The following is a 25,655-nucleotide window of genomic DNA, read 5'->3' as shown; positions in this document are numbered from 1 at the left end:
CTGAGACACTCAGGCTGCCAAAGTTAATTATTCATCCTTTTCTTAATTGGATTCAGATTACATTTTAAAGGTACAACTTCAGTAGATTTGGCTGAGCCTAACTGTTGCCCCTCACCCCCTGCCCTTTCCCCCCAGGAAATCCTCATGGGAGGATGTTCAGACTTTGCAGAGGGGTTTGAGGGTGGGTTCCAGTTCTGGGCAGCCCCTGGCAGATCTGTCAGAGCAATAAACGGCAAAAACCATCTGTGCTGCAAGGAGCTTCATGGTGGGAAGTTTCCTGTGAGAAGGAAAGCTGACCAAAAGGGACGTGAAAATCTAGCTCACTCTTCTCTTTGGACTAAGGGCAAAATGCAGTTGTTGTGGCATTTCCACCAGTGAACAAATAACTGTGGTTTAATGAAATGTATCCACTACAGGAGCACATGCAGAGGTATCCTAGGCTGTACCAGTGAGTGAGACCAAAATACAAACCAGAGGTAAGATATCCTCCTCAGCTTGCAGGACTCATTTTTGAGGCGGTGAAACCTTTTTCGTTCAACAAATTGCCTTTTTCTGGAAGAGGAATTGTTTTTCAGAAAGGAGATTTCAAAAGTAGTTTAGACAGTGAAATTACTGCTTTTGGTGTCTAAATAGTGAAGCTGTAACTTGGTACAGGAACAAACCCTGTCAGGATCAGCTATGACAAGACTTGGTTGAAGTATTGGAGCTCAGCCCTTTGTCTGATCTGTGACCTCTGAAGGCAGAAATAGAGCGATGTTCTGCAGTATGTGAAGGAGAAAATTTTAGCTTAGAACTTCCCCAAAAAGTCCCATCCTTTAGAGAAAGCCAAAAGTACACTCTTAGCCAAGCAGAAGAGGTGCAGCCACTGGTCTGAGAGGTGAATAATTTGGAAAAGGACAGGGACAGGAGGGCAAATGTCCCCTGGAAAAAGGGAGCACTGAGCAGAGAGCCCAGGCAGGTGCTCTGAGCTGGCCAGGGGCTGTTTTGCTCCTGTGTGTGGTTGCTCAGTAACTTCACATAAAAGAGGAGCTTTTCTCTTCTAGACACAAACAATTTTTCTTGTAGAGCCTACTGAATAAGTCTTTCAGCCTGAATGACCTTTCCCAGCTTCCGTATGAAAAGTACCATCTCATTATAATAATATATTTTCATCTTCCATGCAGTTATTTATGATCAGAGGGGTTAGATAGCTTTTTTTTTTTTTTTTTTTTTTTGCCATGCACAGCATTACAAATGAAAAATTTGTACTTGGAGTCTGAGCTGGTATCTTTCCAGGATTATTTCTCAGGCCATCTACTTGCCTGCAAGTTTCCAAAATAAAAGTGTTGAGCAATGTAGTAACTTCTTTTAAGAGGGAGAGCAAGGGTAGGACAATGAGCTGTGCTGCCGCAGGTGGGTGGATCTGCTCCAACCCCCGTTCTTTGGCCAGGCTTTCAGCAGCACTCAAGGTGAGAGGTGTTACAGCTAAAAGGGTGGGGGGGCTGTATGAGGTAGGAATTTTTGATTTTACCTTGTCAAAGCTGAAACTAAGAAACATCTGTCCCTTAGTGTTGGTGATTGCTGACACGAGTGGATGAGCTCGTTTCCTGGCTTTTCAGAGTAGAAGAATGACCATATAAACGCAAGGAAGCAAAACATTTTAGAAGAAAAGAATAATTTAATGTAGATTGGGACAAGTGTGAGAATCAGGCTAATGGGACGACTTCACAGATTGCTCAGTGTTTTATGTGGTCCTTTTTAATGCTATTTTCCTTAATAATAGCATTGCAGCTTGATTAGAGTTTTTGTGCTGACTACAAAAGCATCCCAAATTACTGTTTTATATTCCACATCATCCAGGAAGTCTGTAAACTTTCAAAAGGACAAGCTGAGGTAAGGTAAAATCAGCCCTTATCAGAGCATTGGAATTCATTGAAATAGTTTCTTAATTAATGAGGCCCAATGCTTTGACAACTCAGGTACCTCTAACAAATCTGTCCTTGTTACCCCTTCAAATGAGAACGCAGCACATCCAGATGTGCTGTGACAGCTGTGTTGAGAGGTTTGTGGAGATCTGATATCTTTAAATGCAGGTTCTTTTCCCTCCTTCACCACAGCCCTGCAGTGAGGCTGCACACCCTGGAAATCATTCCAAACCTCCTTTCATGTGCTTTCTCATGTTCTTTCCCTGCAACTCACATCTGCACAGGCAGGAGCTGCTTCCAGCCCTCCTGCACCCTCCAGCCCAGCTGTTCCCTCTGAGAGCAGGCTCCTCTGGGTCCTTAACAGCAATTAAAATCAGCTCAGAGCTGAGCCCAGCTCTGTTCCTCACACGGGGCAGGAGGAGAAGGTGCACTGCAGTGGTGCTGCTTTTGAAAAAGCTGTTACCAGACTGATGTATTGATTTAGGAGCATCACTCTTAGAGCCTCATCAGATTTTGGTTGTGTTCACCAGAGCAAGAGCAATTTCCAGCTCACAGCTGCAGGGACCTGTGTGGGTTATTTCAGGTTTCAGTGAATCTCATACATTTTGTTTTAGAAGAGATTTTCTTTTTCCCTTTTTCATTTCTAAGTCATAGAGGGTCAGTTGGATTCACATTTTGTCTTGCCCTGCAGGGGTTTCTGGAGAAAGACTGAACTAAAACCCAGAGACAGACTTTCTTAGAAACATGACATCAAAGAAATTAGAGAACAAAAAATATCTGAGTGATCATCATCTTCTTTTGATTACTATGGGAAAAAACCAAACAGTTTGATTTGGGGGGAATGGAACACCTTTCCCACATGAAAAGCGTTGGGTTTGTTCAGCCTGGAGAGGCAAAGACTTCAGGCTGACCTAATTGTGGACTTCCAGCACCTGAAGGGAGCCCACAAGACGGAGAGAGGCTGTTGACAAGAGCAGGCAGTGACAGGAAAAGGGGGAATGGCTTCAAACACAAGGAGGAAAGGTTTAGAGTGGACATTGGGAAGAAATTCCTGCCTGGGAGGCCGGGCAGGCCTGGCACAGATGCCCAAAGCAGCTGTGGCTGCCCCTGGACCCCTGGCAGTGCCCCAGGCCAGGCTGGACAGGACTGGGAGCAGCCTGGAACAGTGGAAGGTGTCCCTGCCATGGCCGGGGTGGCACTGCACCGTTCAGGTCCCTTCCAACCCAGGCCATTCTGGGATTCTGTGATTTTTGCCCATTTCCACTGGTTTGCTCCCCGGGATCTTCTGCATTTGTCTGTGATAGTGAGGACACACCACCCCTCTGAGATCTCTGCCAGCACAAACACCACGATAGACCGCTGAAAAACTGAATTTTCCCTGAGCAGGGAAACTCTCTAGGGAGCATTTTCTGGCTTAAGGACTGCTGAGAAATACTGATTTCAGAGTGACTTTACATCTGAAAAGCTTCCTCAGCTCCCCTCCCCCTTCTGTAGAATTGTGAGCCACCTGCAGCCAGGGAAAAGGGTGTCTGCTGGAGGAATCGGGAAATAAGGTCCATGCATTTTGGACATGAATATACCTGATGAGGAAATCACTTCTGAAGTGCTCCATTTACCACGCAGATGATTCCTGTTTCAGGAATATTCTGTGAAGAATGCCTGTACATGGCTTCTTTGGGGGATGAGGGACGATAGCATCTCTTTTGTAGGAATTATCTGGAGCTTTTAAGCTGTTCCAGTACACAGAACTCTTTTGTTTCCATAATTGATGCTGTCCAGTAAGGGAAAAGAAATGTGTCTTTGGCTGAAAAAAGAAAAAATACTCAAGAGCTGCATCATATTTCCTAGGAACAGTGACACCATAGCAACAGTTGTCTTTCAGTGCTGCTGCATCCCTTAATGGCTCTCAGATTGCTGAGCTCTTCTGCTGGAAACTCAGTGCACGTGAACTGCTACAGTTGGCAGATAATTACAGTGAAAACCTACATACACAACACATCTTTTTGTCTGTATTTATGGTTTCCCATGACCACATGGCACATTATTTCTCTCCTTTAAAAGGAATTTTAATGGGGAGTTTATTGGTAGAGCTGCTTCGATTTGATAATCTCTAATGGAATACTTTGTTTGGGTGGGAAATTTTATTGTGTGTGTGGAAAAGAATAGAAAATCCCAAACATATGTGAAAAGAGTAGTTTTTATTAGATAAATGTGCTGTAAAAAAGTTTTGGAAAGATATAATTCCTTTTAGTATTTTTTAATAATAAATAAATATTTTATGACTTGGAATTTAATGAATAGTAAATCGATATTGAAATAGTAACACAGCATTTCAAGCATCAAAATTAAAACTTTTTGATGGACTAATTTTTTTTTTCCTTCAGTTTATGAAAATGTCAAGTCTATCCAAAATCAAGTCAGGAAAAATGTTTGAAAATTCTTCTAGGATGAGAAAGCTTTTTCCTGCCTGGCTCTGTTCTACTTATTACATATTAATACTGCCTGGCTCCCTTTGCTGGGTGTGGCTCTTTTGTCATTCTGTTATGAGAACTTCCATGGAAAATTAAACCACGCTCTGACTAATTGAAGATGAATGGCCAAACCACACTGTCCCTCTTGCACTGACTGTCCAGGTTTGACACAGATCCTGGTGGAGAGCACTGTGGAGTTACAGTTTAAATGTTCCTAAAAATTGCATTACCTCCACAAGAGGTGCCAGCAGATAGAAGCAGGGGCTGAGAGCAGAGGTTTGCCCTCCTGCTGCTCACGCTGGGCCCTTGCTGGGGTTTTTCACTCTGTAGTGTCAGCCCAGCTCCCTCGGCAGGCACTGCCAACACGCTCCATCACGCAGCCAGTGGCTGTAGAGGGCCGTGGTGGATGTGTTCCCTGGCTGGCCGGCTCTCCCTGCACGGTGGTGCTTGCACAGGGACGGGAATGACTGCAGCAGCACTGCAGCATCATGTGAGCAGCAGTGCGAGCAGCACAGGGCCCTGCGAGCAACGCTGCAGCCTCACTGCATCGCTGCGAGCAGCGCTGCAAGTAGCACTGCAACATCACAGCGCCCGGGCTGAGCTGCCCAGGCTGAGCTGCCCGGGCTGCCCGAGCCCTGCAGCCACGGCAGGAATCGCTGAAAGCCGCTGGGACCGGGGTGTGACACAGGACAGGACCGAACACCGTGGGCACGGCTGTCCCGGCTGCTGGGGACCGGGGTGTGACACAGGACAGGACCGAACACCGTGGGCACGGCTGTCCCGGCCGCTGGGACCGGGGTGTGACACAGGACAGGACCGAACACCGTGGGCAGGGCTGTCCCGGCCGCTGGGACCGGGGTGTGACACACGACAGGACCGAACACCGTGGGCAGGGCTGTCCCGGCCGCTGGGACCGGGGTGTGACACAGGACAGGACCGAACACCGTGGGCACGGCTGTCCCGGCCGCTGGGACCGGGGTGTGACACAGGACAGGACCGAACACCGTGGGCAGGGCTGTCCCGGCTGCTGGGACCGGGGTGTGACACAGGACAGGACCGAACACCGTGGGCAGGGCTGTCCCGGCTGCTGGGACCGGGGTGTGACACAGGACAGGACCGAACACCGTGGGCAGGGCTGTCCCGGCCGCTGGGACCGGGGTGTGACACACGACAGGACCGAACACCGTGGGCAGGGCTGTCCCGGCCGCTGGGACCGGGGTGTGACACAGGACAGGACCGAACACCGTGGGCACGGCTGTCCCGGCCGCTGCCCGGGTCCGGAGCTGGCTGCGCGGTGCCGGCCGGACCCGCAGGGCTGGGCAGGGCAGGGCAGGGCAGGGCTGGCCGGGCTCAGGGTGACCCGCACTCACAGCTCTGTTCTGGTCTCTCCTTCGCGTGCAGCTAACGAGAGAACACCAGGTGGCCCTCTCCTCCATCACTTACATCGGCTGCGCCCTGTCCATCTTCTGCCTGACGATCACCCTGGTCACGTTCGCTGTGCTGTCGTGAGTAATTTTAACTTCATACCTGCTGAGCAGCTAGCACGCAGAAAGGCAAGCAGGATCCCTTCAGCTACTCAGGATAAAACAAAGGCTATTAATTCTACAACCTTCCTTAATTAGATTCTGCACATGTATTTGTAACACTTGGTTGCTTATTTCTAAATTACTTTCATTTCCTGAAATGGGATGGTCTTTATATAGCAAGCTATTTCAATCTCATGAGAGATTTAAATTTTTTTTTAAACTGTCCATGCTTTGCTATAGTTCAGGAATCTTGCAAACAGCCTCGTAGGAGGTCTTGGTCTAGACTCCAGTACAAGGTGAGCAGGGACTGCAGGACCACCCGCTCTCCCCCCACATCTTTGGGTTGCTTGGAGCACACAGACAGCACTTTCTGCTTTTCCACTGTCCTGTCTGTAAGGCAGGCTGTTTAAAAAGGAATGCCCAGTAAGGAAGTCTCAGTCAGCACTGGTTGCCTGACTTTAGTTTCACACAGCTTGTACACAATTACCTCATACAACCCATGTTTATTTTCAAGTGTCTCGCTGTTCTCCATCAGGCCAGTTTTCTGTGGTGCTTTAGTGGTATGAAGGACACTGTAAGCAGTGTGAGATTCACTCCATGGCTTGTGGTTACAAACCTCTGCATCTCCTGCCCAAAACAGGGCAGCCCCTGTGAGGGCTCTCTGTGCTGGAAAGGTTTCTGCCCCAGGGCACTCAGGACCTTTATTCCTATTTGTGTTCCAGTAGTGACCAATGCGTTTGAGGCCCAGCTGAGCGTGATACAAACATTTCTGGAAAAAAGCTTTCATAAAGGTTTGTGTCTAAATAAAAAAACAGAAAACCTGACTAAGGGTGAAGTAACTTGTCCAAGGTTGTGCAGCACTTTGGGAGTACAGCAAGCAGTGGAATTCTTGTCTCCTTTCACACACTAAACCATATTGTTCCCACTTAAGAGTTTGAGTTTTGTTTTCTGTACCTAAGCATGTATTTTGGACATCCTGTTGAGAGGCCAGTTTCTAGGGGAAAGGACTTGCTGAATCTCAGTAAACTGATTGCAATGCTTGTTTTTTTCCAGACCCCAAATTATTTCCAAGTTTTGAGATCTGTGTTGGTCATACTTGGATTAAGAGAATAACGTGTGGCAAACTCCACTCTAAATAAGTCCACCATCTGCCTGTCTGACATTGTGCTGTTGGCATGTTTAGGCTAAGGGAATGACCTGCTCCGTTTTAGTCTGAGTGCCAAATTGGATGTTAGAGTGTTTAGAAAGGAAAAAGGAGCAAAAGGAGGAGGTGTTGTTGCAGCAGGGATGAAAAGTCCTCAAGGAACTGGAGGTAAACAGAAGACTTGGAAGAGAGCTTGGAGCCAGCTGTCTATCACAGGATTAAGCACTCCACCTACAGACAGCATCATTCAAACTGCCAATTTAACATAATTTGATTATCTTTTCATTGGAGAGCAGGGTCTCTTTAAGCAGCTGAAGTGAAATTTTGCAATGTGGTGTTAGATGACTGTGACATAAGTGGAGAAGAATCTGGCAAGTTCTTTGCTACTCCATGTCCTGGCAATGGCAGCCCCTTCCCAGGAGGGCAGTGAGCCCTGCTCCCCTCCTGGGTGACACTGCCCAGCTTGTGACACATGGAGCTCCTCACTACAAAGCCATTGGCACCAGGCAGAGCATCCTTTGAGTTTCTTTTTGGGATCTCGACACTTTTTGTCTTCTCTCTCTTCATTCCCTTCCCATGGAGCAGTGCAGCAGGCAGGGTGCATTGGAATAGGAACCTGTTATCACCAGGACTGTTTGTTTTTTAAAGAGAACAGAGTTTAAGGCAAGGCCTGAGATGTTCAGATCAATGTTTTTGTTTTCTGTTTCCTATTTTGGGATGAGAACAGAAACACGAGGTCAGCAGACTTCCAGGAAAGCCTGTTCTTGTCAGATTTCCAGCTGGTTTTTGAAAAGCCAAGAGAGATATGTTCAAATGATGTTGAAACCACAGTCAGGTCCCTGTCAAGACAGGCACTGCCCATCTGTATATGGAGCTATCGTTCCTGTGCTCAGAAGTTATATCTGTATAAATCAGAATTGGAACCAATGTATTTTCCCATTCCCTTATTTCCCAGAAAGGCAAATACCAACAAAATAAATCCAGGAACTCTGGCACAGTGTGGGCACAGGTGCCATGTGCTTTCTTTGAGGAGTGGGTGTGACCTGCTTGGCCTCCCAGCACCCTTGAGGATCACACCCTTTGCTGATATTCTGTCACTGTGTTGTCACATCAACTTGCTCACGGGCAAATCAATCTCCTGCTGCCTCCGGGACAGCAGCAGGATGCCAAGGGCTGCACTCAGGTTCCGCCCCACGCTGCTGGGAGGAGAGCTCAAAGAGCCCACGGAAAAAGCCAGTCCGGGTGCCTGCAGGTGAGTGACGGGCACACTGGTGCCCGGGGAGCCGTGCTGAGCCGTTTCTGTGCCCTGCAGGTCTGTCAGCACCATCCGCAACCAGCGCTACCACATCCACGCCAACCTGTCCTGCGCCGTGCTGCTGGCCCAGGCCCTGCTGCTGGCCAGCTTCCAGCTCAGCCCCGCAACCGTGAGTCACACTGGGGTCTTCTGGGGCAGCCCCACCACTGGGGGCAGCTTCTGCATTGCGAGGTCGGTCTTTAACATGCCCTAGCCAAAAAATGCCATCCTGCTGCAGGGGGAGCTCCTCAGGCAGAGTACCAGGGTCTAAACCATTCAAACTGGCATCTAAAACAGCTGGCTTAGATTAAGACAAATAGGCCAAGTTACCAGCACCATATACCAGTAAAACCGACTTATTTACACTGTTAATAATTTTAAAATCACAATTTAAAGTAATGTTAAGGTCTTTGATGGAAAGTTCTACCTGAAGACCAGAAACAAAACCTGATTTTACAATAAACTTCCAGGGTGCTCTGTGTTTGTGCTGGTAAAAACTTGTCTACTTTTGTGACCAGCTGGTGCTCCACATTATTTTTCAGAAGCGGCCAGTGGTTTCTATTACTGGGGGGTGGTGGTGGTGTTTTTTCTCAGTAGAAGTTAATATGAGGTTTGCACATTATTCATTTTGCCAATACAACAGCTACCTAAATTTCTATTCAGCTCAAATGGGATCCCTTGAATTTCTGTTAGGTTTATAAATAACTGTAATGTCTGGTTTGCACAGGCCATCATTACCTGAGGACCTAAAAGCACTTTGGAAAACTAAGTTCATATTCTTTTGCTGTTTAACATTCGGGCGGGTCCTGAATGAGTCATGCAATGTTCAAGGGAGAAAATGAGAGGGGATGGTTTAGAAAGAAAATGAAATGGAGACACTGGAGAGCAGCAAAAGATGAAACTGAAGACAGTAGAAACCAGGCATGAAAATAATCCTCTTTAAGTAGAGAGCTAAACCCTGTTGAAAGGACATTGTCTTGAGGGCAGTAGAAGGTTCACTCAGCAGGACAGTGTGCTATATTCTCACAGGTTTTTCTTTTCCATCCATCCCAAATTTTCAGACAATTCAGCTGAGTCACTTCAGACGGTGTGTGAAAGCCTCTTCACAGCTGACCGAGGCCAGCATGGCCCTCAGTCTGCTCTGGTGGAAACTCCAGCCGCGTGTCCTGGTGTGGGCTGGAGGAGATAGAGCTGTGTTCTCCAGGGACCAGCCCCAGTGCCACCCACATCCACAGAGTGCCTTGGTCACACTCAGGTCCTGCTCGTTTAGTCAAGCTTGTGAAATGCTCACACAGGTTGCAGTTTAATAGGTGCAGATTTCCTCTTAAACCTACCCCAAACCTACTCTGGTGAAATCCGGACGGTAGCACAAGGAAGCAAGACCTGTTTTACACTAGGCTTTGTGAAATGAAATGCTTCACAGAATCCGTGGATTTTTTAGCCCTACCTCCTCTATAACAGCTGTAATTGTATGGGATAACACTGTAAAGATCTGAAAGTTGACAGACGTGATGTAAATACTGCTTTGTCCTCTTGGAATCCGGGGGGGTTGTGTTTCAGCCCTTTATTGGTCTCCTGTCCTTACCTGCTCCCAGCAGCTTTGACAGCAGCCTAAATACCTTTAACTGCGGCTTTAATTGAACTGCTGAACGGTCTTTACAGAAAGAGGGAGGCAGTATTTACACTACAGGTGTGAATTTGTGATCCTTGCCTCTGCCAGGGCTGGTGTGACGGTGCTGAGCCGTTTTGGGTGCCCTTGCAAGACCCTCTGTGTCCCCCTGCTCGGGGCTGGCATCGCCTCCTTGCCCTGAGCCTCCCCATCCTTTCCCCATCTCTGCCTCTGGGGATATTTTGGTTTTGATTGCAAATATGACATACAGCATTCCCTGCTATTTTCAGATGTGTTATTTAATGATTTACAATTTATTCTACAGCAATTTTTCTTTTGTAGAATAACAGTGGATTTTTTTTCTTTTGTAGAATAATAGTGGTTTTTAACCACAAAGCTCTATCTTCACAAACAGGACTTTAATCTTTCCAGTACATCTAATTTATTCATTTATTTATAAAAAGCTTGTCATTGACACCTATCATCAATAGTTAACTGATCACGGCATATTTCGGGAAGGCAGTTCTTCCCAAAATCAGGATGTCTATTTATTTCTTTATATTATTGAGACACAGGAAAATGAAAATTGAAGTATAAGGTGTTAGCCAGCACTGAGTTTTTTCCAGCACAACCAGAAAATCTAATGTCTCTACTATCTGCAGTTCTGGATCAGGGTATTTATCTCTTTCTCACTCAATACTCCTGCCTGGCATTGCTGGAAACATCCAAATGGAGAGGTGAAACAAGTGCTTTTGTTTGTGATGTATCTGTAAAATTACCTATCTGTTTTAAGACTGTCCTCGGAAAAAAAAAAAAAAAAAAAAAAAAAAAAAACCTGGGAGGCCTTTCTCAAACCCTGCTTTACTTTCTCATCAGCAATAACAGGACAGACCTTGCTGCTGGCTGGACTGCTTTTTCTATTTCCACAGACCCTCTAGCTGTCAACTCTAAGAGTAGCAGGAACAAGATCTGCCTTTTTACGAGTATTCTGCTAAAAGCAGGGTGTTTCACAAGGTACAACAAGAGAGACATGCTTGGGTTTAGTGTGTAAAGGCTCAGCTTCTCAGTGCTTTTACAGAAGGCAATTTTGCCATATAACAGTAACTTCTAAGCAATAATCAAGGCAAAAAAAAAAAAAAAAAACCAAAAAAAACAAACAACCCAACCAGAACGAGTAGCAACTTTGCTATGGATTTTATGTATAAATCTGCAACTAGGTATTATACAAAAATCTCTAAAGACCAACCTCCTGCTACTTCACTGTGTGTTATTTTTCTGCTGTTTTGTGATTCATATAGTTTGGCTACTCAAAAGTTGGAAGATATCCATTTGACAGAGCTAGCCTCTATGTCAGCTTTATGTTGCAGTTAGATTCTTGTGGACTAATCTTCTGGTAGAAATCAAAAGGCATTAAAATGGATTTTATAGCCTTATGATAAAATTAACTGGAAAGGCTCTTACAGCTTTTGTCAATAAGCTAATCTGGTTTAATAATATGTCACTGAACTTTGTGAAATACTAAACCACATACAGACCTCGCTTACACGAATTAACCCCAAATTTATTGCTTTGGAATACAGGTAGTCCCATCGGATTTGCATTAGAATGTCCTTGCAATGTCCAAGTGAGTCTGTACAGGAAAGCCTCCATTTTCATTATGCTACCAAGTCCCAGCGTTTTATTTTCATTGGAGTACAAAATCCCAAACCATCAACATAAAGAATAAAATGCCAGCACAGCACAGCTTAGCTCAGGCAGCAAAGGGAACTAACCAGTAACATCTGAGGCAGCAAACTGGTTCCTGCTGCTGGAGCTCCCCCAGCACAGCCTCCACCTGCCTGGAGCCTTCCTGGGGCTGGTCCAGCTGAGGAAGGCAAAAGCCTTCCCACCCCCAGGGCTGGCTGCAAGCAGCCCCTGGGAGTTCTGCAGGTGCCACAGAGGGGTGGCACAGCTGCAGGGCAGTGTCCCTCCCAGCAGCCTGCCACAAACAGGGCAGGGCTGTGGGGCAGGGCTGGGGCTGCTGCCGCTGAGCATCCCTGCGGGGACATCCCTGCGGGGACATCCCTGCGGGGACATCCCTGTGGGGACATCCCTGTGGGGACATCTCTGCAGCCACCCCTGCTCTGTCACTGAGTGATGGGCACAGCCACTCTGCTGGGACCTCCTTGAAAGACTGAGTGCGGAAAGGGAAAAGCAGGGAGTGAGGAAAGGCAGAGAGTGAGGAAAGGGAAAAGCAGAGAGTGAGGAAAGGCCAGTGGGGAGCACCTAAGGCTGGGGAAGAAGAAAGGATTCCGTTCTCCTGTTTTTAAGCCAGGCTGGTCGGAGGCTTAGAGAAAAAGATGGCTGAGAGGAGCACCTCAAGGAAAAGCTGGCAGCAGGGTACAGGACAACACTTGTACCCCACTTCTTTGACTCCTGTGTTTACTACAGGCTCAGCAACCAGATGCAGACACTCGGTTTTGATTCCCTAAATATTTTGTAGACTTTAATGGTAGTATTGCTCCTACTGTTAAAAATAAAGAACACATTTGGATTTCCACACCACATTTGGCAATGTTGTTAGATTTTTTTAATTCGTTTTTTTTTTTTTTTAAGGTAAGAGGATTTGTTACTCTGAAGCTATCTGAAAATGCAGTAGAAAAATGAAATTGTCTATTGCTTTCTTGTTAAGACAGTTTTACTTCAGTGATTTAGCATTTAGCCTGCAAATGTCTGTAGAAGTTAAAAAAGAAAAAGCAATGTGACTGTATCACAAAGAACTAATGTATTTATTTTTACTCTTAATTTAGCTGCCTTGCAAGATACTGGCCATTCTCCTTCATTTTTTCTTCCTGAGTGCGTTTGCATGGATGCTGGTGGAAGGATTTCATCTTTACAGCATGGTGATCAAAGTATTTGGGTCAGAAGAAAGCAAGCACTTATATTATTATGGAATTGGATGGGGTAAGCATTTAGTAGCTGCTTACTTTAAGTCTCCTCACTATGGGACAAGATTATATTCAGAAGCATATTTGAAATTGTCATCTTATGATCACAGTTTGCCTTACTGAGAGTAGGTCTGTTGGATGAGAAAATGCATCATTTTTCTGACTGCAATCAGACTTCAAAACATATACTTGAGCCTAATTCCACTGCAGGGAATGCCACAACCTCTCCAGGCAAGATCAGACTCTTGATTAACAAACCAATGGCATGACTGAGGGAGGGAAATCTCACTACACTGCTGTGTTCTTTTTTTGGTTCTAACTCACATCAGTGGCTTATTCCAGCTGTATTCTGCAAAGTCATGCATGAAAAACGGGCACAGCAGCACAGAATTGTCACAAGACTTCATTGGTTGGTGCTTTGTGCCTTGAAATCCTTACATTAAAAGTCTGCACAAAACCCCAGTATTATTATTATTAGTAATGAAGAAGTGGTTCTGTGACATGGGAATGGCTCAGACAACAATTCAAGGCTTTCTAGATGCAACAATGAAAGCATAACCCGTGTGCATTTCTGGAGAGCCAGAGATGAGTATTTTAACATCTTTAAAGGGTTGCAGACCCTGCCAGCAGAGCAGAGTCACCTGCTGTCACAGCCCTGGGAGGGCAGCAGTGGTGCTTGACAAAGCTCCACATTCAGAAGGAGAGGGAACCTCATTCACTGTCAAAGAATAGGTGTGAAAAATAGAAAAGGAATATCCATGCAATTGCAGGCAATTTCGAAATATGTTAAAATATGCATTATCTTTCCTTCTCTCCAAATTCATTTGGAGATACAGGAAGAACAATTACATCGATAATACAGATCTGATGCAGTCATAATTGAAATATTTAATATCTATTTGGCACCATGCAGATCTGGGTGATAGTAATGCTGTGAAATATATATATGTATATATTTCAAGAGCTACCTACTTGTCCTTTTTTAAATTCTGCCCCTTTTATTTTGTGCATCTTTCCTCATTCATTTAAAAACCTTGTTAGCAGTTGTGTCTGGGGGCCACAGTCCCCTGGTGAGCACGGGATCCCTGAGGCTGGGGGGACGAGCTGCAGCTGGCAGGTTTTCTCCTTTGCCCTCACTGCTTGTGTGCAGGCTCAGTAGCACCACATTCCTGTGGCACTTTGTGCCAGGTTTGTTGGTTGTAACATGGCAGTGATTCAGAAGACACAAAACCAAACCAGGCACCTGACTGATTGGGTCAAAAACCCCCAAAACTGCTTTTTTGCCGGGGTGATTCAGCACACCAGGCAGGGGTTGTTGTGGCCAAGCTTTTTTGTCCCACCTTTTGTAGGATGCTGGTGACAGAGTTTGTGATGGTGGATGTTTTCCCATTTCAGCCAGTTTCCTTTCCTTCAGAAACTGCCACAGAGTGAAGATTGTTCTGAGCTGTCAAGTGCCATAAATTCCATTATTTGCTGTTAGTTGATGTAGTCCCTGACTTCTGCCCAGATCTGATGTAACATATCAGAAGAAAATCATAGAAAATGAACATCCTCAATATAAATGGGAGAATATACTCATCCCCATCTAGCAGAGTAGATATTTTCATCATTGGAGGGAAATACACTTTCATTTGTATCTAATACTTCATCTTTCTCAATAAATGACATATTTAGCCTTTTAGAATTGATGTCCTAAAACTGTTTTGATTTGTCTGCCACAGAGTTTCTACAGCCTGTTTTTTTTTTGTATTCTTTGGGGATTTTTTCTTGTATAGGAGACACAGAATCTCTCAAAATACAATGCTTCTTAACTACTGTGTGTAGCCCATATTTATAAATATATATTCATATCAATATAGAAATATTTATAAATGGGCTTCTAGATGCAGTTATTAAAGAATGAAAATACTTCTTCCAAAAATGATGTTTCTGCCAGTACTGGAAAACTTTACTCCATTTGTGAGGATGAAAGTGGTAAAATTAAGTAGAAATTGCCTGTCAGAGTATTTTGTAAAACCCTCATGCAGAAAACCTAAAGAACTAAAAAGAAAATTGAAACTTTAAGCTATCATGTCTAATACTCTGTCTGGGACCTGTTTATTAAATTCTGTAAGATGATCAAAGCTCAAACCTTCACATTTTATTAAATCATACAGGAATTAGCAGGCAATCATTTAATATTTGAAAGGATGGGTTTTACTGCATTCGGAACTGCTGGCAATAAACCCCCTGCCTCCTCTCCAGCTCCTGGCCTGGAATGAAGTGGTACAACAGGACCTGTCAGTGCTGGGGCCAGAGCAGCTCTGAGACCAGGAGCAGATCTGCTTCTGTAATTTGTGTGATTCCTGTGTCACCAGGAACAGATCTGCCTCTGTGTGATTCCTGTGGATCAGGAGCAGATCTGCTTCTGTAATCTGTGTGATTCCTGTGTCACCAGGAACAGATCTGCCTCTGTGTAATTTGTGTGATTCCTGTGTCACCAGGAGCAGATCTGCCTCTGTGTAATTTGTGTGATTCCTGTGTCACCAGGAGCAGATCTGCCTCTGTGTGATTCCTGTGGATCAGGAGCAGATCTGCCTCTGTAATTTGTGTGATTCCTGTGGATCAGGAGCAGATCTGCCTCTGTGTAATTTGTGTGATTCCTGTGTCACCAGGAACAGATCTGCCTCTGTGTAATTTGTGTGATTCCTGTGTCACCAGGAACAGATCTGCCTCTGTGTAATTCCTGTGGATCAGGAGCAGATCTGCCTCTGTAATTTGTGTGATTCCTGTGTCACCAGGAGCAGATCTGCCTCTGTGTAATTTGTGTGATTCCTGTGTCACCAGGAGCAGATCTGCCTCTGTAATCTGTGTGATTCCTGTGTCACCAGGAGCAGATCTGCCTCTGTGTGATTCCTGTGTCACCAGGAACAGATCTGCCTCTGTGTGATTCCTGTGTCACCAGGAACAGATCTGCCTCTGTGTGATTCCTGTGTTATCTCATGAATTTGTTTCTTTACCTCCTAGGGCACAGCCCACTGCATCAGTCAAAGCCATCTGGAAACGGAGTTTCCTCTAAACACAAAAATCTTGCCGACCCATGACATATGCTAAACTCAGCCTTGACTGGGCCCCTGAGGCAGTCTGAGTTTGCTGGGTGTGATGCTCTGGATAACCAAATGTCACCACTCTTGTCCTCTCACCTGCTATTCATGCATCCCTGTGAGAAACTCTGCTCTCCTGAGTTGTTCTGAATTCTTGAGCAAAAATGCACTTACCTGGGGGGAAGTGGTTAAAACAAGGCTGATACTGCTTCACATGTATCACTGCTTGGATCGCAAGAGGCAGAAAGTCCATGAGCCAAAACCAGGCTTAAACAGGACTGCGATTCCCAAGGAAATTAGCACTGATTCAGTTTAACAGTTAAACTAGTGTTTTATTAAAAAGTCATTTTGTCTGACATCATTTAATTGGTGTTGGATTAAACAGCTGCAGGAGGATGTCAAGTTAGACTTAATTTGAAAATGACTCTGAGCTGTTCTGTTCATACAAAATTTAGCAGAACTTGCAGGGCTTGCTGGAAGATGTACTTTTATTCCTAATATTGCCTCAGCATCTGCCTTTCTGTGCCTTGCTGCAGGCTGCCCACTGGTGATCTGTGTCATTTCTGCAACGTCGTCCCTGGACAGCTATGGAGAAAGTGGCAAGTGAGTATGAGAAAAGCCTCACTGCAAGTGCCATAGGGATGAAAATCTGATGTGGAGGAAATTTATAATAGTGTTAACTGGGCTGTGGTGCTGCAAGATCCTCCTGAGAAGCAGGGGAGAGAGTCTGCAAAGGGATGACTTGCGTAGAGATATTGTTAAACATAGAAGCCTCAAGTCTGGTTTTCACAGAGATGATGCACAAAAAGCTCCTGAGATGTTTTTCTTACTTTTCACTGAAGAGCTCCTCAGTGAGCTCCCTGCTCAGGGGGGAAAAACCTGCACCAAGATGAGAGTAACTATTGATTAAAGATATTCAGTCTTCCAAAGAAAACTGCAGTTACACACCTGAAATTTGGAATGGATAATGTCCAAAACTTTGAAAATTAATTTCCTTTCTAATTTAGGAAAAGAAGAGCAAGTTTATCTGAAAGAAATCCATAAATAATAATCCCAAAATAATTTCACACGTGGTAAACTGGTTTGTCTCTTCAGGGCTGTAAGAAGGGCCTGATTGTGTTTGCCAGCCCCTTCCCCACCATCAGCCAGGGGAGGCAGGGAGGGCTTCAATTTGTCCCTGGCTGCAACGAGACAAATTCACTCCAATTTTACAGTGCTCCAGCACTGAGACAACTGCCTGTGGCTGAGGACACCAGAACAACAAATTGCAAATAAAACATTTCCATCTTTGCATTCCTATGGAGGTGGGCTAGGGCAGAGAGGTGTCACTGACTGTGTGACAAATCCAAGTGAGATCCCACCTTGGATCCTCAGTGGGAGGGGAAAAGGAGCTTTTTCCTGATGTGCTATCACATCTCTTGCTTTCAAAATTCATCAGTTTTCTTGCACTCTCTTTTAGTTGTTTTATAGATTTTTTTAAATTAATAACATTACTAATTAAATGACTGTGTGTTTCCTCTGAAACAATTCTGATTTCCCCTGCAGCTGCTGGCTTTCACTGGAGAATGGAGCAATCTGGGCTTTTGTGGCGCCAGCGATGTTTGTAATTCTGGTAGGTACCAGCACAGCAGCTGCTGTTCCTTGCTGCACCTCTGTGCCAGCAGGACTGGCTGGAGGCCTGGGGTCAGACCTTGTGCCAGCCCAGTGAAACTGCAGTCCTGAATTCTCCAGAAATCCTTGGTTCCTGCTCTGAAATCTTGTGTTGTGCATGAGTATAACTATATATATATATATATATATATGAGACACTATCCATATAGAGTGTTTACCATTGCATACCTCTGTACCTATTTGGCAAACAGAAGGTAGACCCTGAACTTCTGTATGTAAGCTTACAGTCAAAGGTATGTATACATTGATGATTGGAGAGCGATTAAAATAATCCAATATTCGTATGTCCTCTCCTCACGTTAGCACTTGCTGTCTGGCCATTGCTCAGCACCAAAGGAGGAAACGAGATGCAGTCAGTGACACCAAGCCTTCCCAGGCTGCTGGCCAAGGAGGGTGGCAACCAAAACACACCAGGCAGTGAAATGCTCACTCACCTGAGCCAGCACAGCCTCCAACAGTTTGCATGTGCAGCTGCTTGGCAGAGAAAGTAAGAGTTTAACTGTCTGGCTCTGACTTACCATATATAACATTTGTGCAGCTCAAATTATGTTCTTGTAGGGATACAAACACTTTCAGAAAGAGAAAGAGTGAGCTCACAAGGTTGATCCACATAGAGCAATTTGTTAAATAGTCTAAACCCAGCTCTGCCCAAAATAGCAGCAAGTGAGCTGACAAATTACCTCTCTGGGCATTGGATATTCCAGCTGAAAAATGTGTTAGTGCCTATAGGGAAATAACAGGGCTAAACACTATCTGGTGTGTGTGCATGTGTGCCTGTGTTCTTCAAATAACAAATTAGCCACCAGCTGCATAAACTAGCATTTAAGTCTGAAAATACTTCTCAAAAAGCAGTTTTTGACTACTTCGATCCACAGTGTCTCTGCCAAGAAAAAAGGATTATGCTGTGAGGAAGAGAGGGGGATTGCTCCTTTCAACTCCCACTCCCCAGAGACCAGGCAGACACAGTCGACTTTTATCCTGCCCAGCCTCACAGGCAATCCAGACACCATGGAGCCTACATCAGAATGATGTGGAGGGACTGTGACTGGGGAAAAACAATCACACATTCTTTTCTAGGCAGTAATTCACAGAACCTCCCAGCCCTATATAGATTCCCATACCAAATATGCTCTTTCCTTGGGCTTTGAGTCACGGGATATGGTGAAGGAGATAGTTCCTTCTATATGTAGGTCTTTTGGCTTCTACCTGCATCTTAAGGTTTTAAGATTACTCTCCCCCACACCCCAAACCCCCACACACATATATCATCTCTATATCATCCTCTTAAAGCAGCTTCACAAAAAGTCCTTGCAATTAATTTGCAAACCAAACTAAGCTCAGCCCAAGTTACTCTGGGATGTGTCTTCAGTCGAGGGGGAAAAAACCCAACTTGACAAAGCACCTGAATTTTTGACACGAGACATTAAAATTTCTGGCAGAAGGCGTTGTTTGTTATCAGCCATCTGCTGCCTTGGTGTGTTTCCATAGGTATGGCAGCATTCAGGGGATTCTGTGGAAAGCATCTGTGTGCCTGGAGCAGAGGCTGTGCTGCAGGCAGGGAACGAGGAGGAGACAATGGCCTGCAGTGGCCAGGCCTCTCTTGCTTTCCCTGTAAATTGTATTTTCCTGGTGGTGCAGTTCGAGTGAGAGTTCACAAGGCTCTGAGTACAGCACAGAAATGCCTTTCTCAAATATGCTCATTACCACCTCAAAGGATTTACAGGGGTTATTTACAAAATATGATTTGGTAGCAATAGGGAAAATGATCCCAAGACCATTGAATTTCACCTCTTATCTCTGTAAAGCTGATTGAACAACAGGCACACTTGTTATTGAGGAGCTGGCAGTTCCACAGCATAGCCTTTGGATAAACTCAATAGCCATGGCAAAAATGAACTATTACAGATATGCTCTGATTCTACAGCAGGTGATGATCTGCCCTTAGAAACCTAAAATTAAAAAAGGGGTCAGAAGATTTGGAAAAAACCCAAGGAAATAATTATAATCAAATTTAAACATCTTTAATTCACCCTCTCATCCTTAGAATTAGAATATTTATGTCAAAGTAGAGGATGATTATTGAGTTTTAACTGAGGAACAGCACTTTTTTTGAAGTCTTCTCTTTCTTTTTGTTCTGTAGCTCAGTATACTGTTGTTCTACCCTTGTTCTTGACACTTTGTAGCTGATGTGCAACTTTGGACAGGAAGGGGGAAATATGTATTTCACCTTCACATTGTCTACCTTTTTTTTCCCTTTAAACCCAAGGTCTTTGCACAGCAAGACAGTCTTTGCCACATTTCCTTTAAGTGATAAAGATTTCCTTCTTCCTTCACCTGTGACTCCAGCACAAATTTACTTTTGTTGAACATTTTCAGTGTTAGTCTTTTCAAGATTTCCTGCTTTCTGTTGAGGATTCTTTTCATTTTATTGATGTTTCTGCTGGACCTGACATCAAAAAGAGCAAGGCCTTTGAAGAGCAGAGTCCAGATTTACCATTGCTCCTTTAAATGCTGTTGTACCCAAATTGTGAGTGGGCTTTGGTAGGAGAGAGGAGCTGCAGACCCTGAGGTGTGGCAGGAGAGGCTGTGCACAGAGCACAGCGAGAAGGCAGACACGGCAGACACGGCCCTCGCTGAGGGGTGGCTGCAGCTCCCCAGCCTCAGCTGCCAGGCAATTGCTTGTCCATCGGGGTATTGATTTTCAATCGAGGTATTGATTTACAGTCAGGGTATTGATTTATAATCAGGGTGTTGATTTACAGTCAGGTATTGATTTACAGTCAGGATATTGATTTACAATCAGGGTATTTATTTATAATCAGGGTGCTGATTTAAAATTGGGGTATTGATTTATAATCAGGTTTATTGATTTACAATCAGGGTATTGATTTACAGTCAGGGTATTGATTTATAATTGGGGGATTGATTTACAGTCAGGGTACTGATTTACAGTTATGAAATTGATTTTCAGTCCGGGTATTGATTTACAATCAGGGAATTGATTTTCTATCAGGGTATTGATTTTCAATGCGGGTATTGATTTACAATCAGGGTATTGATTTACAGTCAGGGAATTGATTTATAGTCAGGGAACTGATTTTCAATCGGGGTATTGATTTACTGTCAGGGTACTGATTTACAGTCAGGGCATTGATTTTCTATCAGGGTGTTGATTTACAGTCAGGGTATTGATGTGTGTGTGGGGATCCTGAGCACCTTGGCCATGGGGCAATGCACCCAGCCAGGCTTTTCCTGAACAGGCAAGGGAGCCCCTGAAGGAAGGAGAAAAGCTGTGGGGGAGGGAATCATTGACACGGGGCAAACCACACCAGCCCAGCCTTGGAAACCTCTCTTGCCACATAAAGAGAGCACAGAATGTTTCTGTTTCTGTTTCCTGCTGTGTTTGTACAATGCCCTCCCAGGGCAGCCCGCTCCTCAGACTCAGCCACAACTTGCTTTCCTGACCAAGGCTTGTTCCTCCTCCTCCTCCAGGTCAACATTGGCATTCTCATTGCTGTCACAAGAGTCATCTCCAGAATCAGTGCAGACAGCTACAAGGTCCATGGAGATGCTAATGCCTTCAAGTAAGTTTTTCTCATTGAAATTATAACAACAATCTCCCACAAGCAATGGTACACCATGGACTGCTCCCAGAACACTGACAGTGTTCCTCTTCAGTAAAAGCAAATACTGTTAAAGGTATCCTCCTCTTGAAAGCAGCCAGTTAACCTATATTTTATTAAAGCTGCATGCTGCACAGGGTGAAAGCCGTGGTTCAGCAGGAGCTGAAGTGTTTCCCTACCTATTACAGTCTCCAGCATTTGCTGATTCATTATTTTCCCTTTTGCTAAGGGAGACTTTCCTCTTCCTGCTATAGTCAAAAGCTGAATTTCACAAAGCATCATTAATCTGTACTGGGTTATTGCAACTCTCTTGCTCCTTCTGAGGCCAGACCTTGTTTCCAGCCCCAGTTCAGTATAATATTTAGGCATATGCTTGTCTTTAAGACTCTCTTGACATTACAAAGCACATAGACTTACACTGGATTTAAATGTGTGCCTAAATTCAAGCAGATCTTTATATCATAGTGCCTTGAGCCTCTTGGGGTGGTGGCATCTGAGAGTGAGTCATCTTTAAAATAGCTCTAGCAAGTCTGGAGGGGAAATGTAAGGCACACACAAAGCTACCTCTGAATATACAAGGACAAATTCTGATTTCTGAAATATATATAGAGATATATTATATATGTGTGCATGTGCGTGTGTGTGTAGCTAAGAAGATAATTTTTATATATCAAGGCTAAATTAAGATGTTGAATATTCCATTTTGTATCTCCTAAAGAAGCTTTAGTCCAAATAGAGAAATGACACTGTATATAAATAAAAGAATATGGAACTTAGAAGAAAAATGTGATGATGGTTCATGTTTAATGTTTCTGAGGCACAGGTTATTGTATGATAAGGATTTGATGGCACTTTTCTGAAATGGTATCATAAAGAATAATTTTTATGCTTGGATTACTTATGTAATTTTGAAATTGTCATTAAGATTTAAATATTGGTTACATTTACCGAATTGAAGTTAGTTTACTTATTATACACTTATCCAACAGGAAGAGAAAAACAGTAAATAAGTCCACACAAAAATCAATAAGATAATTACACTGTAGTGAAATGAGAAGCCTGGGAATTAAAATGACTGTTTCAGGTTTGGCTGAGTTCCTGTGACCTTCAGAAATACAAAGGAAGTATAGAAACTTAGGAAGCAAATAACTGTTGTCAATGCCAATTTTTCTGCACTATTAGAAGTGTGAAGACAAAGACACATCTCCATAAGTACAAGAGGAGCTACAGAGATTGCTCCATGTACTTGGATATTTTATTCCATTGCAAGGAGTGGATTCAATACACACTGTGCCCCGCACACTAACACACATTATTAAAAAAAAAAACAAAGCTTATTTATTATGCACACTGTGTGTGTGCACATAAGTAAATCAATTTATGAATGATTGGTCGAGGAATAAGATGTAATGCCTTTAATGAGGAGCATATGTTCTTAGCCCAGGTATTATCAGCTGTAGATTTGGAATGGGATAACTTTAACTGAAAATGAGACTTCTCCAGGTACCATGGCTGAGAGATGCTCTTTGTGCCAAGTCATTTTCACATTACAGTTTCAGGACTTCACTTAACAAAAGTTACAGGGAGAAAAGTGGAGAAAAAATTATTATCAGAGGGCTGATACATCTGAAAACTTGAACCGTTAAGTGATTAAGTGGAAATATTCTCTGATAGAACAGCTTTCCTCACAGAAATAAATTAAGTCAACAAAATACAATAGAAGGTAAACAGATCATAGAGAATAGTTCTTCTGTACATATCATTACAGAAGTGAGTCCTCAAAGGAAGTTTGAAATGAGAAGAACATATACATGTTCAAATCAGATCTTGGGAAGTGTTTATACCCTGATTTAACATAGCAGTGAGGCATGATGAATTAGAGTTTTATGTACAGAGGATGTCATGGAGAAAGTAACTGGTCTATTGGAAAAAAAGATAATTATAAAACCTTTGTAGCACTGAGTTTATACATCTAGCATGAAATCCTTGTATTTTCCAAGAAATAAGAGAACAAAGCAGAGCAGGGCTGTGATCTGACAGGTGCACGGGAAGTATTTCATGGTGTGAAATCCCCATGGCTCCGAGCATTACAGGCTCCTGGGAGCTGATTACAGGTTGTTAACCCGGGAGGGTGGATGTGCATAGCAGAACAAATCAGTGACAAACACAGGGAGCAGAAAAGCAGAAAGGCTTTACAGGTTCTGTGAGGAAGGACTGCAGGGTGGTTTTTGGATCAACAAGTTGAGCTGGCCCAGGGAGGAATCCCCAAAGGCTGCAGAATGCTTTGTGTACCGTGGTCCCCAAATAAAGGGGCTGCCAGGCATCCCTGACTACTGCACCTCATGGATTTCACTGTGGCAGAACTGGGCTGTGTCAGGAGGAGTTTATCAAGCCTTCTCACAAGCCAGAGCTGGATGAAAGTGGCACGGTGTGATTTGGTGAGGCAGGAGAGCTTTGGCACCCGTCGCGGCTGTTGGCAGCAGCCAAGCGGGACGTGAGGAGAGGGGGCTCCTTCAGAGCTGGGCTTGTGGTTCCAGACAGGCAGAGGCAGAAAATGGGAGCTGCAGGGCAAGGAGCTGTGGAGGCGAGCCTGCTCAGTCCACCAAACCTGAGGCAGAGAAGAAGAGGGACTTCAGTGCTGTGTTTTCAAGCTGGGATGAGATGTAGGCGGGCAGCACAGCGAGCTGCTGTGACAGCAGGGACAGCAGGCTGGACAGTTCCCAGCAGGTCACACCTGCAGCAGCAATGAGCTCAAGGGCTGGCAGCACTGGCCAAAGTGGCTGTGGCAGGAGCACGAGGAGGTGCCAGTGCCACCTCCTTCCCTGGTGGCTCGGGCCAGCACTCACTTCAGTCCATAAGCAGCTGGCTGGGTGGCCTCACACTTGTGGATGTTTCCAAGTTCAAATCCAAGCAGCTGCTCTAGAGCAAAAAGGCCAGCCTGCAGGTTTCACAGAACAGGCTTCTCCTCAGGCTCGCCTCTGGCCAGGCTCTGCTGCCAAAGGAAAGCTTTAATCACGTTGACAAGGACAAATTCCACTGCTGCTGGCAGCAGGATGGGAGAGGACCTGCCCTGGCTCTGTCTCCCCTAAACTCCTGAGCTCAGTCAAGCTGACCCCACATCCACTGGACTCCTGGTCCTTGCTGCACGGCTCCTGCTGCAGCTGATGTCCTCTGTTAAATGCTCCTCTCACCCTGAAAGCTCTGATTTCTCCCCAGTGGCAGAGGGAAGCCCAGGCTGTGCTCAGACATCATCTCTGCATGTCTCAAGCCAGGTGTGGTGACTCACCCACACCTGAGCAGAGATCACCTCAGGAAATCCTGACAACAAAGACACACTTTGAGTCACGATGGTATCAGTTAGAAAGGGTGTTTATTGCTGGAGAAGGGCTGGTGCTGGAGCATGTTTACTTTCTGAAAAATTAAGTTACTTGGCAATGCAAGTGGATATTACCAACAAGGCTTGTTTCTCTTGGCAACAAACAGCAATAAACTGATGTAATTATTTAGAGTAATTGTTCCTGATTTTCCATGTGGCAGCAGGTCCTCTCAAATGCTGACTCAAACGTGACTGCAGAATGTGCACCAGGGTGAGCCAGTGCTCTGCTGTGAAGGCAGCAGCTGGCAAACCTCAGGTTTAAAAGCCAAAACAGAAAAGAAAGTTGTGAACAAAATTCCTTTTAGTGTCCTAAAATTAATTTATTATTCATCTTCCCCATTTGCATTTCCCCCAGAACAAAGTGCAGTCCTCAGGTTCAGATGTTGCTTGTCACAGAGGACACATCAGAGAACATCCTGCCGAACATCTTGTTCTGCTTTCACTGCCACTGGTGTGCTCATTTGTTTGTTTAAAGTAAATAAAAATAGTGCCCCTAAAATGAATTTAAGAAGCAGCATAAAAGACCAAGCTTTTATGATACATAAACTGCAAAATACCCAGTAATTTAAGGCAAAATGAATACAATTAAACAGTTTATGATCAGAGACACTAATTAAAGCATAATAGACTCCTGTGACAGTCTGAATAGTAAGTATTTGGTCACTGTAGTAATTTTCCTCTGTGTGTGAAAATAGCTAATTTTTTAGTGTCTGAAACTTTATTTCTGCAACACCAGTTTACTGGAAAGAGCTGAGCAAAGAATTATTATCATCTCCTATTTATTACTTGAATTTACTTAAGATCATGCTTTTTGTATTGTTTCTGAAGCATATCGAGCACATATAGAATCTGAACTTTTCCTTCAGTTGTCATTGATTATTCTTGAACCTTTTATCAGAGGATTAGCTATTGATTCTCAGCAAAATAATTTTGGGCAATAATGCAGTTGTGGCTTAATGAGAATGTTTTGCATCCAGGGAACAGATTTTCTGCCAAAGAGCTAATTTAAATGTTTTAGTTTATAGAA

General features: G+C 44.4%; 1 protein-coding gene across 4 annotated transcripts in view; it reads left to right on the top strand.

Annotated features, from left to right (window-relative positions):
* Positions 1–25,655, top strand: part of ADGRD1 (adhesion G protein-coupled receptor D1) — a 128,191-nt gene that overhangs the window by 83,768 nt on the left and 18,768 nt on the right. For 3 of the 4 annotated variants that reach the window (XM_068208322.1, XM_068208324.1, XM_068208321.1), the window contains 6 exons: positions 5,777–5,880; positions 8,358–8,469; positions 12,738–12,891; positions 16,495–16,561; positions 17,504–17,570; positions 21,122–21,213. In XM_068208322.1, the coding sequence (XP_068064423.1) occupies positions 5,777–5,880; positions 8,358–8,469; positions 12,738–12,891; positions 16,495–16,561; positions 17,504–17,570; positions 21,122–21,213 (596 nt within the window). The remainder of the gene's footprint in view (positions 1–5,776; positions 5,881–8,357; positions 8,470–12,737; positions 12,892–16,494; positions 16,562–17,503; positions 17,571–21,121; positions 21,214–25,655) is intronic. The other variant, XM_068208320.1, reaches the window with a different exon arrangement.

The sequence above is a fragment of the Anomalospiza imberbis genome, chromosome 18, assembly GCF_031753505.1.
Source record: "Anomalospiza imberbis isolate Cuckoo-Finch-1a 21T00152 chromosome 18, ASM3175350v1, whole genome shotgun sequence".
Classification (NCBI taxonomy): Eukaryota; Metazoa; Chordata; class Aves; order Passeriformes; family Viduidae; genus Anomalospiza; species Anomalospiza imberbis.
The sequence above is the reverse complement of the archived record's forward strand: the minus strand, read 5'-3'. Positions and strand labels throughout refer to the sequence as shown.